The sequence below is a fragment of the Bombina bombina genome, chromosome 8, assembly GCF_027579735.1.
Source record: "Bombina bombina isolate aBomBom1 chromosome 8, aBomBom1.pri, whole genome shotgun sequence".
Classification (NCBI taxonomy): domain Eukaryota; kingdom Metazoa; phylum Chordata; class Amphibia; order Anura; family Bombinatoridae; genus Bombina; species Bombina bombina.
This window is the reverse complement of record NC_069506.1, coordinates 335,724,945-335,744,683: the sequence shown is the minus strand read 5'-3', so window position 1 is coordinate 335,744,683 and position 19,739 is coordinate 335,724,945. Positions and strand designations below refer to the sequence as shown.

Below are 19,739 nucleotides of genomic sequence, written 5' to 3'. Positions count from 1 at the left end.
ACGTTATCCCTATGTACCCCTAATCTGCTACCCCTAACACCGCCGACCCCTATATTATATTTATTAACCCCTAATCTGCCCCCCACAACGTCGCCGACACCTGCCTACACTTATTAACTCCTAATCTGCCGAGCGGACCTGAGCGCTACTATAATAAAGTTATTAACCCCTAATCCGCCTCACTAACCCTATCATAAATAGTATTAACCCCTAATCTGCCCTCCCTAACATCGCCGACACCTACCTTCAATTATTAACCCCTAATCTTCCGATCGGAGCTCACCGCTATTCTAATAAATGGATTAACCCCTAAAGCTAAGTCTAACCCTAACACTAACCCCCCCCTAAGTTAAATATAATTTACATCTAACGAAATAAATTAACTCTTATTAAATAAATGATTCCTATTTAAAGCTAAATACTTACCTGTAAAATAAATCCTAATATAGCTACAATATAAATTATAATTATATTATAGCTATTTTAGGATTAATATTTATTTTACAGGCAACTTTGTAATTATTTTAACCAGGTACAATAGCTATTAAATAGTTAAGAACTATTTAATAGTTACCTAGTTAAAATAATAACAAATTTACCTGTAAAATAAATCCTAACCTAAGATATAATTAAACCTAACACTACCCTATAAATAAAATAATTAAATAAACTACCTACAATTACCTACAATTAACCTAACACTACACTATCAATAAATTAATTAAACACAATTCCTACAAATAAATACAATTAAATAAACTAGCTAAAGTACAAAAAATAAAAAAGAACTAAGTTACAGAAAATAAAAAAATATTTACAAACATAAGAAAAATATTACAACAATTTTAAACTAATTACACCTACTCTAAGCCCCCTAATAAAATAACAAAGCCCCCCAAAATAAAAAAATCCCTACCCTATTCTAAATTAAAAAAGTTACAAGCTCTTTTACCTTACCAGCCCTGAACAGGGCCCTTTGCGGGGCATGCCCCAAGAAGTTCAGCTCTTTTGCCTGTAAAAAAAAACATACAATACCCCCCCCCAACATTACAACCCACCACCCACATACCCCTAATCTAACCCAAACCCCCCTTAAATAAACCTAACACTAATCCCCTGAAGATCTTCCTACCTTGTCTTCACCATCCAGGTATCACCGATCCGTCCTGGCTCCAAGATCTTCATCCAACCCAAGCGGGGGTTGGCGATCCATAATCCGGTGCTGAAGAGGTCCAGAAGAGGCTCCAAAGTCTTCCTCCTATCCGGCAAGAAGAGGACATCCGGATCGGCAAACATCTTCTCCAAGCGGCATCTTCGATCTTCTTCCATCCGGAGCGAAGCGGCAGGATCCTGAAGACCTCCAGCGCGGAACATCCATCCGGACCGACGACTGAACGACGAATGACTGTTCCTTTAAGGGACGTCATCCAAGATGGCGTCCCTCGAATTCCGATTGGCTGATAGGATTCTATCAGCCAATCGGAATTAAGGTAGGAATTTTCTGATTGGCTGATGGAATCAGCCAATCAGAATCTAGTTCAATCCGATTGGCCGATCCAATCAGCCAATCAGATTGAGCTCGCATTCTATTGGCTGATCAGAACAGCCAATAGAATGCGAGCTCAATCTGATTGGCTGATTGGATCAGCCAATCGGATTGAACTTGATTCTGATTGGCTGATTCCATCAGCCAATCAGAAAATTCCTACCTTAATTCCGATTGGCTGATAGAATCCTATCAGCCAATCGGAATTCGAGGGACGCCATCTTGGATGACGTCCCTTAAAGGAACAGTCATTCGTCGTTCAGTCGTCGGTCCGGATGGATGTTCCGCGCTGGAGGTCTTCAGGATCCTGCCGCTTCGCTCCGGATGGAAGAAGATCGAAGATGCCGCTTGGAGAAGATGTTTGCCGGTCCGGATGTCCTCTTCTTGCCGGATAGGAGGAAGACTTTGGAGCCTCTTCTGGACCTCTTCAGCACCGGATTATGGATCGCCAACCCCCGCTTGGGTTGGATGAAGATCTTGGAGCCAGGACGGATCGGTGATACCTGGATGGTGAAGACAAGGTAGGAAGATCTTCAGGGGATTAGTGTTAGGTTTATTTAAGGGGGGTTTGGGTTAGATTAGGGCTATGTGGGTGGTGGGTTGTAATGTTGGGGGGGGGTATTGTATGTTTTTTTTTACAGGCAAAAGAGCTGAACTTCTTGGGGCATGCCCCGCAAAGGGCCCTGTTCAGGGCTGGTAAGGTAAAAGAGCTTGTAACTTTTTTAATTTAGAATAGGGTAGGGAATTTTTTATTTTGGGGGGCTTTGTTATTTTATTAGGGGGCTTAGAGTAGGTGTAATTAGTTTAAAATTGTTGTAATATTTTTCTTATGTTTGTAAATATTTTTTTATTTTCTGTAACTTAGTTCTTTTTTATTTTTTGTACTTTAGCTAGTTTATTTAATTGTATTTATTTGTAGGAATTGTGTTTAATTAATTTATTGATAGTGTAGTGTTAGGTTAATTGTAGGTAATTGTAGGTAGTTTATTTAATTATTTTATTGATAGGGTAGTGTTAGGTTTAATTATATCTTAGGTTAGGATTTATTTTACAGGTAAATTTGTTATTATTTTAACTAGGTAACTATTAAATAGTTCTTAACTATTTAATAGCTATTGTACCTGGTTAAAATAATTACAAAGTTGCCTGTAAAATAAATATTAATCCTAAAATAGCTATAATATAATTATAATTTATATTGTAGCTATATTAGGGTTTATTTTACAGGTAAGTATTTAGATTTAAATAGGAATCATTTATTTAATAAGAGTTAATTTATTTCGTTAGATAAAAATTATATTTAACTTAGGGGGGTGTTAGTGTTAGGGTTAGACTTAGCTTTAGGGGTTAATCCATTTATTAGAATAGCGGTGAGCTCCGATCGGAAGATTAGGGGTTAATAATTGAAGGTAGGTGTCGGCGATGTTAGGGAGGGCAGATTAGGGGTTAATACTATTTATGATAGGGTTAGTGAGGCGGATTAGGGGTTAATAACTTTATTATAGTAGCGCTCAGGTCCGCTCGGCAGATTAGGGGTTAATAAGTGTAGGCAGGTGTCGGCGACGTTGAGGGGGGCAGATTAGGGGTTAATAAATATAATATAGGGGTCGGCGATGTTAGGGCAGCAGATTAGGGGTACATAGGGATAACGTAGGTTGCGGCGGTTTACGGAGCGGCAGATTAGGGGTTAAAAAAAATATGCAGGGGTCAGCGATAGCGGGGGCGGCAGATTAGGGGTTAATAAGTGTGAGGTTAGGGGTGTTTAGACTCGGGGTACATGTTAGAGTGTTAGGTGCAGACGTAGGAAGTGTTTCCCCATAGGAAACAATGGGGCTGCGTTAGGAGCTGAACGCTGCTTTTTTGCAGGTGTTAGGTTTTTTTCCAGCTCAAACAGCCCCATTGTTTCCTATGGGAGAATCGTGCACGAGCACGTTTTTGAGGCCGGCCGCGTCCGTAAGCAACTCTGGTATCGAGAGTTGCATTTGCGGTAAAAATGCTCTACGCTCCTTTTTTGGAGCCTAACGCAGCATTTGATTAAACTCTCGATACCAGAGTTAAATTTATGGTGCGGCCAGAAAAAAGCCCGCGGAGCGTTAACAGCCCTTTTACCGCCGAACTCCAAATCTAGGCCTTAGTGTAGTGTTACCTTCAATCAAGAGTTTGTTATTTTTAAACGGTACCGGCGTTGTACTGTTTTACTCTCAGGCAGAAATTGGAAGAAGAATTCTGCCTGGAGGTTGATGATCTTAGCGGTTTGTAACTAAGGTCCATTGCTGTTCTCACACATAACTGAAGAGTATGGGAATGTTTCAGTTGGGGGAACAGTCTGCAGATTACCTGCTTTGAGGTATGTTCAGTATTTTTATTTCTAGAGAGATGAATAAGTTCTAGAAAATGCTGACAGAGCCTTGTGTATTTGAGGTAAGCTTGATGCAGTGATTTAACAACGACTGGGATCATGCTTACAAAACAGGGTAATACTCATGTTAATATTATTTAGTGTCAAAACGTTTACATGTTTTCATAAATAGAACGTTTTTTCTCTGAGGGAGATAAATCTTTATTTGGGGCCTAGTTTTCCACATGGCTAGTCAGATACTCCTAGGAGAATTTTCTTAAGGCCCCTCTGACATCCAGTACATGGTGGGAGGGGCCTATTTTAGCGCTCTAGCTGCGCAGTTTTAATTCAGACTGAGACATCCAGCTTCCCTAGAGGAGTCCTTTGGCATCTGAGGACCATTATAAAGGGTTTATTCCTTCACCAAATCGTATTTGTGGGCAGGTAGGAGCCTCAGCAGAGCTGTGGCAAGGTGCTCAACTGTTTTTTACCGGTGGTTGACGTTTTTTAATCCGGTTTGGGGGCTAAGGGGTTAACCATCCATTTGCAAGTGGGTGCAATGTTGCTTTAGTCCCTTACACACACTGTAAAAATTTCGAAGACTTTACTATATTTTTACACTGTTTTGCAGTTTAAGTGCTAGTTTTTTTTCTCTTAAAGGCACAGTAATGTTTTTTTTTTATTGCTGTTTCACCTTTATTAAAGTGTTTTCCAAGCTTGCTTGTCTCATTACTAGTCTGTTAAACATGTCTGACATAGAGGAAACTCCTTCTTCAATATGTTTGGAAGCCATTGTGGAACCCCCTCTTAGAATGTGTACCAAATGTACTGAAATTTCTATAAACTATAAAGACCATATTATGGCGCTTATAGATTTATCTCCAGAGGATTCACTGACTGAAAAAAGGGAGATTATGCCATCTAGCTCTCCCCATGTGTCAGAACCTATAACTCCCGCTCAAGTGACGCCAAGTACATCTAGCGCGTCTAATTCTTTTACCTTACAGGACATGGCGGCAGTTATGAATGCTACCCTCTCAGAGGTATTGTCCAAACTGCCAGGGTTACAGGGAAAGCGAGACAGCTCTGGGGCCAGAACTAATACAGAGCTTTCTGACGCTTTAATACCTGTGTCCGATATACCCTCACAATGCTCAGAAGCTGAGGCAGGAGAGCTTCTATCTGTGGGTGACATTTCAGATTCAGGGAAGGCGTTGCTTCAGTCTGATTCTGAAATGACAGCGTTTAAATTTAAGCTCGAACACCTCTGCTTATTGCTTAGGGAGGTTTTAGTGACTCTGGATGACTGTGAACCCATGGTAGTTCCAGAGAAATTGTGTAAGATGGACAAATATTTTGCAGTACTTGTTTACACTGATGTTTTTCCAGTCCCTAAGAGGTTTTCGGAAATTATTACTAAGGAATGGGATAGACCAGGTGTGCCGTTCTCTCCCCCTCCTGCTTTTAAAAAGATGTTTCCAATAGATGCCGCCATACGGGACTCGTGGCAGACGGTCCCTAAGGTGGAGGGAGCAGTCTCTACCCTAGCTAAGCGTACAACTATGAAGAAAGTGAAGGATAAATCCTATGGAGGTGCGCACAGCTGATAGCCGAGACCCGGCTCAAATACAGTCTCGAGAAAGGCAGAGTTACTGGATCAACCAGCAACCGATGTAGACGGCAGCACTCTTGGAGAGGAGTAGTAACCAAAAATCTGTAGCTGCACAGGAAGTAAATGGGACTTTTACTGCCTGTGCAGCTGCTGCTGGACACGGCCAGAGCACTGAGAGATATCAGGTATTGCTGTAACTGGAGTGAATAAGGGAACCTACTTCCTGAGCACAGACATTAGTGCCTGTTATCAGCATGAACTCAGATGTATTAGTCCTGCCCTGAAGGAAGACAGAGTGGCGTGAAGAATTGGCCGGAAAGACACACAACACTTGCAGTGCTGCTGAATGATCCAAAATTTTGAAGATATACAGGAAGGACCGAAGCCTTTCAGCTGGAGGACGAACTTCACTTGTCTTTAAAAGATTATTTACTTCTGATTTTAACTGACTGAAATCCGTACAATTGACCGTAAGGGATATTTTCAATTAATTTTTTTTCGGGTGATGGCTATCAAAGGATAACAATACATTCCCTGCATACCTGCGGATTGGACTCTGGAGTTCCGGTTACTTTCTCCCATTGGTCTGTCTGGCGGGCGACTAAGGTTCCGTCCTGCTCAGTGAGGCATACGTATATGCCTTAATCCTTGTGAGTACCCAGACTCTCAGTGTGTGTTGTCTCCTGTCTCATTGTTGCTGCACAACGATACTGTCCCATAAAGCGTACAACTATCCCCGTCGAGGACAGTTGTGCTTTCCTAGATCCTATGGATAAAAAATTGGAGGGTCTCCTTAATAAAAAATTTATACATCAAGGTTTTATTCTCCAGCCTCTTGCATGCATTGCCCCAGTTTCTGCTGCAGCGGCTTTTTGGTTTGAGTCTCTTGAGGAGGCTCTACAGGTGGAGACCCCGTTAGATGATATTTTAGACAGGATTAAAGCTCTTAAGTTAGCTAATTCCTTTATTTCTGATGCCATTTTTCATTTAACCAAGCTAACGGCTAAGAATTCAGGTTTTGCCATTCTGGCGCAGGGCGCTATGGCTTAAGTCCTGGTCAGCAGACGTTACTTCAAAGTCTAAGCTTCTTAACATCCCCTTCAAGGGACAGACCCTATTCGGGCCTGGCCTGAAGGAGATCATCTCTGACATTACTGGAGGAAAGGGTCATGCCCTTCCTCAGGATAGGTCCAGTAAATTAAGGACCAAGCAGAATAAATTTCATTCCTTTCGAAACTTCAAGGGTGGCGCAGCTTCGGCTTCCTCTAATGCAAAACAAGAGGGAAATTTCGCCCAGTCCACACCAGTCTGGAGACCTAACCAGACTTGGAACAAAGGGAAGCAGGCCAAGAAGCCTGCTGCTGCCTCTAAGACAGCATGAAGGGGTAGCCCCCGATCCGGGACCGGATCTAGTAGGGGGCAGTCTTTCTCTCTTCACCCAGGCTTGGGCAAGAGACGTCCAGGATCCCTGGGCACTAGAAATTGTTTCCCAGGGTTATCTGCTGGAATTCAAAGGATCATCTCCAAAGGGGAGATTTCATCTCTCACAATTATCTGCAAACCAGATAAAGAGAGAGGCATTCTTACGTTGTGTTCAAGACCTACTGGTTATGGGAGTAATCCACCCAGTTCCAAGAGAGGAACAGGGACAGGGTTTCTATTCAAACCTGTTTATAGTTCCCAAAAAAGAGGGAACTTTCAGACCTATTTTGGATCTCAAGATCCTAAACAAATTTCTCAGGGTCCCATCCTTCAAAATGGAGACGATCCGAACCATCCTCCCTATGATCCAGGAGGGTCAATATATGACTACCGTGGACTTAAAGGATGCTTATCTCCACATTCCGATTCACAGAGAGCATCATCAGTTCCTAAGGTTCGCCTTCCTAGACAGGCATTACCAGTTTGTGGCTCTTCCCTTCGGGTTAGCCACGGCGCCAAGAGTCTTTACGAAGGTTCTAGGGTCCCTTCTGGCGGTCCTAAGGACGTGGGGCATAGCGGTGGCTCCTTACCTAGACGACATTCTGATTCAGGCGTCGACTTTTTAAATCGCCAAGTCCCATACGGACATTGTTCTGGCCTTTCTGAGGTCTCACGGGTGGAAAGTGAACAGAGAAAAGAGATCTCTTTCTCCCTTCACAAGAGTTTCCTTCCTAGGAACTCTGATAGATTCAGTAGAAATGAAGATTTTTCTGACGGAGGTCAGGATTTCAAAGCTTTTAACTTCCTGCCGTGTTCTTCATTCCACTTCTCGGCCGTCAGTGGCTCAGTGTATGGAAATGATCGGCCTAATGGTAGCGGCAATGGACATAGTTCCGTTTGCCCGCCTACATCTCAGACCACTGCAACTTTGCATGCTCAATCAGTGGAATGGGGACTACACAGATTTGTCTCCTCTGTTAAATCTGGATCAAAAGACCAGGGATTCTCTTCTCTGGTGGTTATCTCGGGTCCACCTGTCCAGGGGAATGAGTTTCCGCAGGCCAAAGTGGACTATAGTGACGACAGATGCCAGACTTTTGGGCTGGGGTGCAGTCTGGAACTCCCTGAAGGCTCATGGTTCGTGGACTCAGGAGGAAGCCCTCCTTCCGATAAACATTCTGGAACTCAGAGCGATATTCAATGCTCTTCAGGCTCAGCTTCAGCTAGCTGCGGTCAGATTCATCAGATTTCAGTCGGACAATATCACGACTGTAGCCTATATCAACCAGCAGGGGGGAACAAGGAGTCCCCTGGCAATGATGGGAGTTTCCAAGATAATTCTATGGGTGGAGGTTCACTCTTGCCATCTATCTGCTATCCATATCCCAGGAGTAGAGAACTGGGAGGCGGACTTTCTAAGTCGGCAGACTTTTCATCCGGGGGAGTGGGAGCTCCATCCAGAGGTATTTGCCCAGTTGATTCAACTATGGGGCAAACCAGAACTGGATCTGATGGTGTCTCGTCAGAATGCCAAGCTTCCTCGTTACGGGTCCAGGTCAAGGGATCCCCAGACAACGCTGATAGATGCTCTAGCAGTGCCCTGGTCCTTCAACCTCGCTTATGTGTTTCCATCGTTTCCTCTCCTCCCTCGTCTGATTGCCAAGATCAAGCAGGAGAGAGCTTCGGTGATTTTGATAGCACCTTCGTGGCCACGCAGGACTTGGTATGCAGATCTGGTGGACATGTCATCCTTCCCACCATGGACTCTGCCGCTGAGGCAGGACCTTCTACTCCAAGGTCCATTCAAACATCCAAATCTAGTTTCTCTGCGTCTGACTGCTTGGAGATTGAACGCTTGATTTTATCAAAACGTGGTTTTTCCGAGTCGGTCATTGACACCTTGATTCAGGCTCGAAAGCCTGTCACCAGGAAAATCTATCATAAGATATGGTGTAAATATCTTCATTGGTGTGAATCCAAGGGTTACTCGTGGAGTAAGGTCAGGATTCCCAGGATACTATCTTTTCTCCAAGAAGGATTGGAAAAGGGATTATCGGCTAGTTCCTTAAAGGGACAGATTTCTGCTCTGTCTATTCTTTTGCACAAGCGCCTGGCTGATGTTCCAGACGTTCAGGCTTTTTCTCAGGCTTTGGTTAGAATCAGGCCTGTGTTTAAACCTGTTGCTCCGCCATGGAGTTTAAATTTAGTTCTTAAAGTACTTCAAGGGGTTCCGTTTGAACCCTTGCATTCCATAAATATCAAACTTTTATCTTGGAAAGTTCTGTTTTTAGTAGCTATCTCTTCGGCTTGAAGAGTTTCAGAGTTATCTGCCTTGCAGTGTGATTCTCCTTATCTGATCTTCCATGCAGATAAGGTAGTTTTGCGTACCAAACCTGGGTTTCTTCCTAAGGTAGTATCTAATAGGAATATCAATCAGGAAATTGTTCTTCCCTCACTGTGTCCTAATCCTTCTTCAAAGAAGGAACGTCTGTTACACAATCTTGACGTGGTTCGTGCTTTAAAGTTTTATTTGCAAGCTACTAAGGATTTTCGTCAGACATCTGCATTGTTTGTTGTCTACTCTGGAAAGAGGAGAGGCCAAAAGGCTTCGGCAACTTCTCTTTCTTTTTGGCTAAGAAGCATAATCCGTTTATCTTATGAGACTGCTGGCCAGCAGCCTCCTGAAAGAATTACAGCTCATTCTACTAGAGCGGTAGCTTCCACATGGGCTTTTAAACATGAGGCCTCTGTTGAACAGATTTGTAAGGTGGCGACTTGGTCTTCGCTTCATACTTTTTCTAAATTCTACAAATTTGATACTTTTGCTTCCTCGGAGGCTATTTTTGGGAGAAAGGTCTTACAGGCAGTGGTGCCTTCCGTTTAAGTACCTGCCTTGTCCCTCCCTTCATCCGTGTCCTAAAGCTTTGTTATTGGTATCCCACAAGTAATGAATGAACCCATGGACTGGATACACCTTACAAGAGAAAACAAAATTTATGCTTACCTGATAAATTTCTTTCTCTTGTGGTGTATCCAGTCCACGGCCCGCCCTGTCACTTTAAGGCAGGTGTTTTTATTTTTTAAAACTACAGTCACCACTGCACCCTATAGTTTCTCCTTTTTCTTACTTGTCTTCGGTCAAATGACTGGAGGTGGGGGTTAGGGGAGGAGCTATATAGACAGCTCTGCTGTGGGTGTCCTCTTGCAACTTCCTGTTGGGAAGGAGAATATCCCACAAGTAATGGATGAACCCGTGGACTGGATACACCACAAGAGAAAGAAATTTATCAGGTAAGCATAAATTTGTTTTTTTAAATCTACACTACTGTTACACCAGATATGAGTTGCACTGGGGTGACACTGTGCCCTGGCAGGCAGGCACTTAAACGCACACGTGTGAAGGAAACTAACTGCTATTATTTAACACAGTCAAAAAAGTGTTTTTTTTTTTTTTTAATCTACACTACTGTTACACCAGATATGAGTTGCACTGGGGTGACACTGTGCCCTGGCAGGCAGGCACTTAAACGCACACGTGTGAAGGAAACTGACTGCTATTATTTAACACAGTCAAAAAAGTGTTGTTTTTTTTAAATGTACACTACTGTTACACCAGATATGAGTTGCACTGGGGTGACACTGTGCCCTGGCAGGCAGGCACTTAAACGCACACGTGTGAAGGAAACTGACTGCTATTATTTAACACAGTCAAAAAAGTGTTGTTTTTTTAAATCTACACTACTGTTACACCAGATATGAGTGGTGGCACTGGGCAAGTGGGCACAGTATACGCTGTGAGCCTGACACACACGCTGGCAGGCAGGCAGGCAACTGCAATTAGATTACACAGGAAAGAAAAAAGAAAAAAGCAGCCCTAAAAAGGGCTTTTTGGGGTGCTGTCCTTACAGCAGAGATCAGATGAGTCCTTCAGGACTGTAGTGGACACTGAATACACTAGCCTAGCTATAGATTTCCCTACTAAATCAGCAGAAGCTATACTGTCCCTCCTCTCACTAACAATGCAGCTTCCGAATGAATCTAAAATGGATGCTGTCCAGGAGGTAGGAGGGTCTGGGAGGGAGGGTCTGCTGCTGATTGGCTGGAATGTGCCTGCTAACTGTGAGGTACAGGGTCAAAGTATTACTCAATGATGATGAATAGGGGGCGGATCGAACATCGTATATATTCGCCCGCCGCGGCGAACGCGAACATGCTATGTTCGCCGGCGAACAATTCGCGACATCACTAATGCACACTAATTTGTTTTCCTGAAAAACAAAATGTAATACACAGTATCAGCTGTCTGTTTCGAAATAATTTGCATTGGCAAATAAATACTTTCCACTAATGCTCATAAGCACATAGGTAAAAATAATCACTGTATCTATTTGCAATAATAAGTAGTAAGATGTACACACTGAAAATGGCTTAAATCGTTTCAGTTTAGATTAAGTTTTTTATTATTAATGGAATTGTATTGCATTTTAAGAGAAAATAAAAGCAGAACAAAGTCAAATAGTAATTCAGTAGAAACAAAGTAAGAGAAAAATAAGAAGGAAAAAAATAACAAAAAAAACAACAACAAAAAAATATAAAAGAACATAGTGCAAATGCTACCTGGGTTAACAAAAGGTAAGTTGTGAGTTTGATGAAGTTGCAGATAGTTTCCTAATTTGCCACGGTTTTGAGAAGGCAGATTCATACCAGGTGAGGTTGTTCCCCCTTTATCATTCCTCAATACTGGAAGGTGTTATTCCAAAAAATCCCACATTCAAGAAAAAATCTCTTTTATTGTTTTTTTTTTATACAATGGGTCTTAACAAGTTGGAGTGTGTGAGACACTAGCTGTTGCCATTCAGTGGTAGATGGACATAGGGTCAGACTGGGAATAAAAAGAAGTTCTGGAAAGACCAGGCCTGTTATCTGTTCAGTCTATAGAATGAACACAGCCAATTCTTCTCAAAGGGATTAATGAGATACTCTTTGCCCAATGTTGTTGTTTTTTTACCAAAATTAAATGATATTAGTTTGTAATAATAAAAATGCCATATGTTTTCTATAGGCAATCTACAAGACAATGTCATCCATGTCTCCCTTTCACAGTGTGAAAATGGTTATCCAAAGTGTGATTTGGGGAAGACTCTAAAACAGTGTGTTACTCTGTTTCATAGTGTGACTTGACTAGACATTAGAATGATACATAGGGGCCGATTTTGGCTCGAATGGGGCTAAATACCCCTGTTTCCGAGCAACGCTCGACAGAAACAGGAGTTAAACAGGAGTTAAGAAACAGCGGTCTTAAGACCGCTGCTCCTTAACTCGTCCACTGCCTCTGAGGCTCCGGACATCAATCCGCCCGATCTCATACGATCGGGCTGATCGACACCCCCCGCTAGTGGCCGATTTATCAATGTCTGGCAGACATGATCGCTACAGAGGATCATGTCCGCCAAACAAATGATAAATCGCCCCCTTTTGTCTTAGAAATAAACATGCAATGAAATACTTTGTGGCCTTAATGCATATGGGTCAGGGGAGAAAAGAGAGGTATTACAGCTGCATGAACTCACCAACAGCACCAACTCCTTCAATTTTAGTTGGCCAGCCCCAACTGCTACAGCCCCCAGTGAATCTCCCAGTGCCCTCGTAGGTCAAACTGGCCTTGGATGAAAATCTTATTTGCTTCCAATATTGAGGGGTAAAACATTTAGCACAGTTCAGCATAATGTTAAACAAGGCAGGCCTATATTCACATGCAATTTTAGGAGGGTAGTTTAAAAGTATTTGTTGTGGGGAAAAATCAATAGAGCAACCAATAACTGAGTTAATTTGCTTGGCGACACAAGACCAGTAGGTCTAAAGCACCTCACAACTCCAGCAGGTATGACTTAAAGGGACAGTCTACTCCAGAATTGTTATTGTTTAAAAAAAATAGATAATCCCTTGTTTACCCATTCCCCAGTTTTGCATAACCAACACTGTTATATTAATACCTCTTTACCTCTGTGATTACCTTGTATCTAAGCCTCTGCAGACTACCACTTATTTCAGTTCTTTTGAAAGACTTGCATTATAGCCAATCAGTGCTGACTCATAAATAATTCCACAGGAGTGAGCACAATCTTATCTATATGACACACATGAAATAGCACTAATTGTGAAAATCTGTCAAAATGCACTAAGGTAAGAGGAGGCTTTAAACAGTTTAAACATTTTACCTAGGTTTAGCTTTCAAAAAAAGAATACAAAAAGAACAAATAAAAAATGGATGATAAAAGTATATTGGTAAGTTTTTTTAAAATTGCATGCCCTACCTAAATCATGAAAGTTTTATGTTGACTAGACTGTCCCTTTAAATGCCGCCTCACCCGTACTTCCTCCAGCATCTAGCAAAGCTGAGGGATAGATAGAATGGAGACGAGACAGAGTTAGGTACCATCTAGTCAAAAATGTATAGTTTGTTTCCAGTGTAAATACGGAGATATGTTTCTTTATACATAGAAATATCTTATTCCATTGTACATTAGAAATAGTTATATTTAAATCTCTGTCTTCAAGAGAGTCGTAAGAAGGTAAAGATTGAGCAAAAATGTAAGGATCATTTTATAAGAAATAGATATTGTACGTCTTGTTTTAAACTGTTTAGAACATAAGGTTTCAAATATAGTTTATGGTCTGACCAAGTCCTTCTTGTGTGGATGGGTAGAGATAAGGTAAATTCTGGGAAGGTGCCTTATTTGAAAATAAGTTAGCCAGGAGTAGGGATGGGCGAATGTGCTGAAACTGTAATTCATTTGGTAGAACAAATAGTCCTTTGGACATTCGTTTTGGACAACTGAATGTTAATAAGAATGAAAATCCATTACAATTCGATAATCAAATGTTTATGATTCCCTAATGTTACTTTCTTTTTCGAATGTTCATAATTAGATTGAAAATCCACATTAAAAATGTTTTATGTAACATTCGATTTAACAAATACTTTTCAGAAGTTCAATAGTTCATATGGTAGGGAATTTAGTAAATTGATACATAATAGATACAAATATATCAATGTTTTTATTTTGAATATTGCATAATTTGAATTTTACATTTAAACAGAACAATATAATTTTTCGAATTTGAATATTGCATAATTCAAATAAAATTATTAGAAAAATTCAAATATAATATTACATTCAAAGAAAGCAGTAGAAATAATATTACATTAAACAAATGTTAGAATGCTGTACAAACATTCGAAATTCAAAACAAACGAATGAACAAAGGTGTTAAAATTTGTTTTATTTTTCTAATGTTGCAAAACATTCGCCCTTTCCTAGTCAGGGGGAAAGGAGATTTGGAAAGTTGTTTAGATTTAACAGATTTTTCTACTTCTGGCAAAACAAATACAACATGTTTATATGCTGTACTTTCATATGGATGATTAGAAATTGTAAGCGCAATGGGCTAGATTCCAATGACCCACATTTATGGAATGTGAGATAAGGTTTTCTCCTGGGAACCTATTGCCCGCTATCACAGCAAGGTAAAAGCTTCTGCTGTCTGTAGTTTTCATTGCACGATAACTCGCACAAATGAAAATTGCAAGTTATGGAAAAAATGATTAAATCCACAACACTTAGGAAGTACACCTAAAGGGTTTTGTACATGTTCATAATTTAAAAAAATGTGCATGTCTGTTTTATTGGGTAAGTCTTGCTGAATAGAACGAGAACCTTCTAAGAAAACTCACAGATGTAAACAAGGGGCTGGTCATGGGTGTTGTGGGGGGGATTCTACAGGTGTGGTCAGGATGTTTTACCTAAACTCATATAAGGATGACAGATTCATATAGTATTTATTGCCTTTGTAAAGTATGTCATCTTGTGGTCGCTGACCACATTGTCTTGTTTTTATTTTTTTATTATTTCTCTTGATATTTTTTAAAGTTTTAGAGTGGGCTGTTTTATAGCGGGAGATTTATTTATATAATATAATTTAGAATATTATTCCATAATTATATCTTGACAGTGGAACTCACTCTATGCAGTGTGAAGTTGTGAGATAGAAGCCGCTCCCTTGAGTATAAAGGAGCTGATCTCATTGCTAATAGCTGCAACATGAGGCAAATGCAGAATCTTTATGAAATCCGCAATCTTTGAGTTGCTGCAATTTATTTCAGAAGAATTTATTTTACAAACAGGTTTTATTGAAGCTAGGCCCATTGGTGTTGTTCAAACTCAGCTGTTAAAGCTAGAGATTAGACTCGGCAAAAACTATAGAAACAAAAAAAATAATTTTGCAAACATTTATTGGCTCACATTGAATCGTTATTGCAATAATAATAATAATAATCATTGTCAAAAGTGCCTTATTTTATGCATAATAGAGATGTATAGGACTGTGTTATATAAACATAAAAAATAGACAGGGGTCAAGTCGAAAGGGAACGCATGGGAATGGTGTTCCTGCACTATTTTTGCAGGAGGAACTTCAGTAAACACTGCTGCTGCTGGTGGGAGGAGCTGGGGCACAGTCGGGTTAGAAGGATAGTGAGATCCTCTAGTAATGGGCAAAATGTCAGTGGTCCTGCTGTGTTATCACCCCTGTTATGAATATTATCTTTATTATCTTTTATTACACATGGTGCTTACATTTCTGTGTGGCTTGCTCTGGGTTTGTTTAACTCCCCTCAGCAGAAATAGGACTATTGCACCTTAAATGGGTGAGACTTTGGGACTAAGGGACAGAGGAGGATTATCAGGCCCAAAGGCAACCATTCAACCCTTCATTGTATTTAATTTGCTTTCTTCAACAAAAGTGTATAGATTATCTAAATATAAATACAGTATGTGTGTGTGTGTGTGTATATATATATAAATAATATTAATTGTGAGGGAGGGTGGAAGTCTTGTTGAGTTCCCACACTTTTTTTGTAGGACTTGACCCATGAAAATAGATCTAAATTGTAATCAATCAGCACACATAGACACACCCACACAGACGCACAGATTCACATACACATGCACCCAAACACACTCACACACAGTAACACACAAACACATACTGTACATACACAGTTACATACACACACAGACAAACATACACACACATACACACACACACATAAACACAAACAAAAACACACATACACACACAGATTGACACACACATGCACATACACACAGATGCACACAAACACACATACATACTTACACACAAACACATACAAAGACAGTCACACACACATAGACACACAGTTACACAGACATAAATACAGACATGCACACAAACATATACATATGCACAGATACACATACACACATGCACATGTAGACACACACGCACACACAAAAATACACATAAACTCACACACTCATACACACACAAACGCACACAAACACACACACACATACATACTCACGCACAGTAATGCATAAACACACACACAAGCACACAAATATACACATATATACATACATACTCATGCACAGTAATGCATAAACACACACACACACAAGCACACAGTCACACACACATACATACAAACACACACACACAGACACCTGCACACAAATATACACAGATATACACACAAACACACATAAACGCACACACAGTTACACACAAGCACAGTCACACAAACACACATAAATGCAAACACACATACATACTCATGCACAGTAACACACATACACACAGTTACACACAGGCACAGTCACAAACACAGACACACAGTCACACACACATACATACAAAAACACACACACAGACACCTGCACACAAATATACACACATATACACATAAACGCACACACAGTTATACACAAGCACAGGCACACTCACATAGACACATAAACGCACGCACACATACATATGCAACAAACACATTGAGGCCTATCTATCAAGCTCCGAATGGAGCTTGATGCCCTGTGTTTCTGGTGAGCCTGCAGGCTCGCCAGAAACAGCAGTTATGAAGCAGCGGTCACAAAGACCACTGTTCCATAACCTGTCCACCTGCTCTGAACAGGCAGACAGACATCGCCACAATTTAACCCGATAGAGTACGATTGGGTTGATTGACACCCCCCTGCTGGCGGCTGATTGGCCGCGAGTCTGCAGGGGGCGGCGTTGCACCAGCAGCTCTTGTGAGCTGCTGGTGCAATGCTGAATACAGCGAGCGTATTGCTCTACGTATTCAGCAAAGTCTGGCGGACCTGATCCGCACTGTCGGATCAGGTCCGCCAGACTTTGGTGAATAGAGGCCATTGACACACAAACACACACCAATACCAACTGCATTTTCATAATGATCTTTTTATATACCTGCCTACACTGTGCAATATTTTATCTGAGTGTTTTTGAAATGATCTGTTTTTTGTTTTATTTTCTGTAGTGTAAATGTATATCAAAATTGATTTTTTACTTTCATTTTTATATATATATTTCAGTGACGACTGCCAAAAAAAGGAAGAAAAGCTAAGAAAAATAATTAAACGCATTCTAAAATTTGATCTTACAAAAGAAAACCCAACATATCCTGTTATGTTAGAAAAAGTCGATTGCCTGCTTTGTCTAGGTGGACTTGATGTTATCAGCAAAAGCAAAGAAGAGCTCACTGACAATCTGATAAAAATCTCATCTTTACTAAAAGTAGGAGGTTGCTTGATATATTTCGGATGTTGCAATATGTCTTATTACATGGTGGGTGAGCACAAGTTCAATAATGCTACATATGATGAAGCGTTCTTAAGAAAGACCTTAGAAAAAATCGGCTATGTTATTGAACATGTTGACATGATAAAGAAAAAAGAGCAGCGGACCTATATCGATTTTGAATATGTTGTGTGTGTCATTGCTCTTAAAAACAGCGACTTTAAAAAATAAATACAAACTTAGATGCCCATACAGGTTTAGATTATGAATGGAGAACACAAAATAGAGCGTGACTGTGTGTAAAGAACAAGGCACAAATTGATATTTTAAGTGGCTAGTTAAATAATTTAACCAAAGCATCTTAATGAGGCTGAAACCTAAAGTGCACACTATACTTTTTATTGATAGCGTAGAGAGCACTATTAGATTGCTCACTGCACTCAAATTACAAATGGTTGGCTCAGTGTTTTATTCGAGCATAATCCAAAATATCTCTGTAAAATTTTGCAGGTTTTGAGACCTGAAGTAAACCACTTTCTAGTTTATATAACACACATGGAAATAAAGGTTTCAAGTTATATTTAGGCTTAACACTTATGAAACAAAGGTTGAGTAATAAAAAAAAGTGTCAGATTTAAAGGGATATGGTATATGACAAGGGGACAGACTTGGGAAGAGGGTATGTGTGCATAATGTATCCATGTGTATGTATAATGTAGGCATGTGTATGTGTGTGAGTGTGTATATATGTGTGTGTATATATATATTGTGACAGACCCATCTGTCAGTACTGAAGGAGTTAAATTTGTTCAGCTTTAAGAAGCTATTTTCTAACGACAAGGTTACTAGCCTCAGCTATTGTGTACTGTCATTAAAGTTAGTGATAAACATTCCATTGTTTAATCACCTCCAGAGAGCAGACGCCTAGGTGATAAGAAAAGCCAAGTGTGTCTTGTGTTTAAATTGTTATCAGCTTAAGCAAGGTAATTCTATTGTATCATGTCAAAGGGCGTGTTCCCTCTATCTAATGTTCAACATTCTTTCAACCACCCATCTGGGGTCAGACCTGCATAAATACTGGGCATATGGCCCTTAATAAAGTTCACTTTGTTTTACGTTTAATGTGGAGCCTGGTCTCATGTTTGAGGGGGGAACTGCTTGGGGTTGTGAATTGCTGATTCCCTATTCAGGACATTGTTCATCTGGTATTAACCCTTGGTACCCTGTTGGTACTGTAACAATTGGTGGCAAGCGACGGGAAGATCCTTATTGCCCAGAAGAGCAACTACACAAGCCAGTAACCTCAGGAAGAGGGGGATTATTACAATACTGACTAAGATGGAAAGAGTACCAGGGAAAGAAGGAACCAATGGGCCCAGCATATCAGACAGAACCCCTGAAGAAGCAAGCTTTGATTGGGCGGTTAAAATAAGACTGGCATATTATGGCCCCAACCCATCTGCCGAAATTATCGACCAGGTCATAGCAGCTGTGGAGGCCAACCTACTTCGCCAAAGCGGCGCTTCAGCAGCCCAAGTCACAGCAACCCCAGTGGAAAAGGGAAAGGTAAATTTTGCAGCTTTTAAAAACTTCCTGGAAACAGAAGGAGAGATTGATCGGTACCTTGCGGATTTTGAGAGGCAATGTGCACTACACAAGGTACCCGCAGAGGACTGGGTCACGATATTATCCGGAAAATTATCCGGCTGGGCCAGAGAGGCTTTTCGGGCTATTCCAGATGAGGAAGTCGGGGATTATAATACTGTAAAAGAGGCTCTGCTCTCCAGGTATGCGCTTACACCGGAGGCATACCGGAGGCGGTTCAGAGACACTGTTAAATTAGCTGGTGATTCCTACGTTGAGTGGGCATATAAGGTGCACCGCACAGCAGATCAATGGATGGCGGGGTGCCAAGCCGTATCTGGGGAAGAGGTGCTGCAGCTATTCCTGTTGGAACATTGCTTTGACAAGTTATCAGCAGGAGTTAGAGAGTGGGTTCGGGACCGTAAACCCTCCACCCTGCATGAAGCTGCTCGCTTGGCAGATGAGTATACGGATGCCCGCAAACTGGACACTGCTACCACTAAATCCCCTGCCAGAGTGGAGTACAGACCCCCAGTCACCCCAGCAGCTGCCAGTTACCAACCCCCGGCACACCGCTATACCACACGGCCTCTGGCCAC

General features: G+C 41.1%; 1 protein-coding gene across 1 annotated transcript in view; it reads left to right on the top strand.

Moving 5' to 3' along the window:
• LOC128638231 (indolethylamine N-methyltransferase-like) overlaps positions 1–18,678 on the top strand; it is a 42,164-nt gene extending 23,486 nt beyond the window's left edge. Inside the window, exon 3 of the mRNA XM_053690079.1 lies at positions 17,352–18,678. Coding sequence (XP_053546054.1) covers positions 17,352–17,787 — 436 coding nt within the window. The 3' untranslated portion in view covers positions 17,788–18,678. The remainder of the gene's footprint in view (positions 1–17,351) is intronic.
• Positions 18,679–19,739: the final 1,061 nt, after the last annotated feature.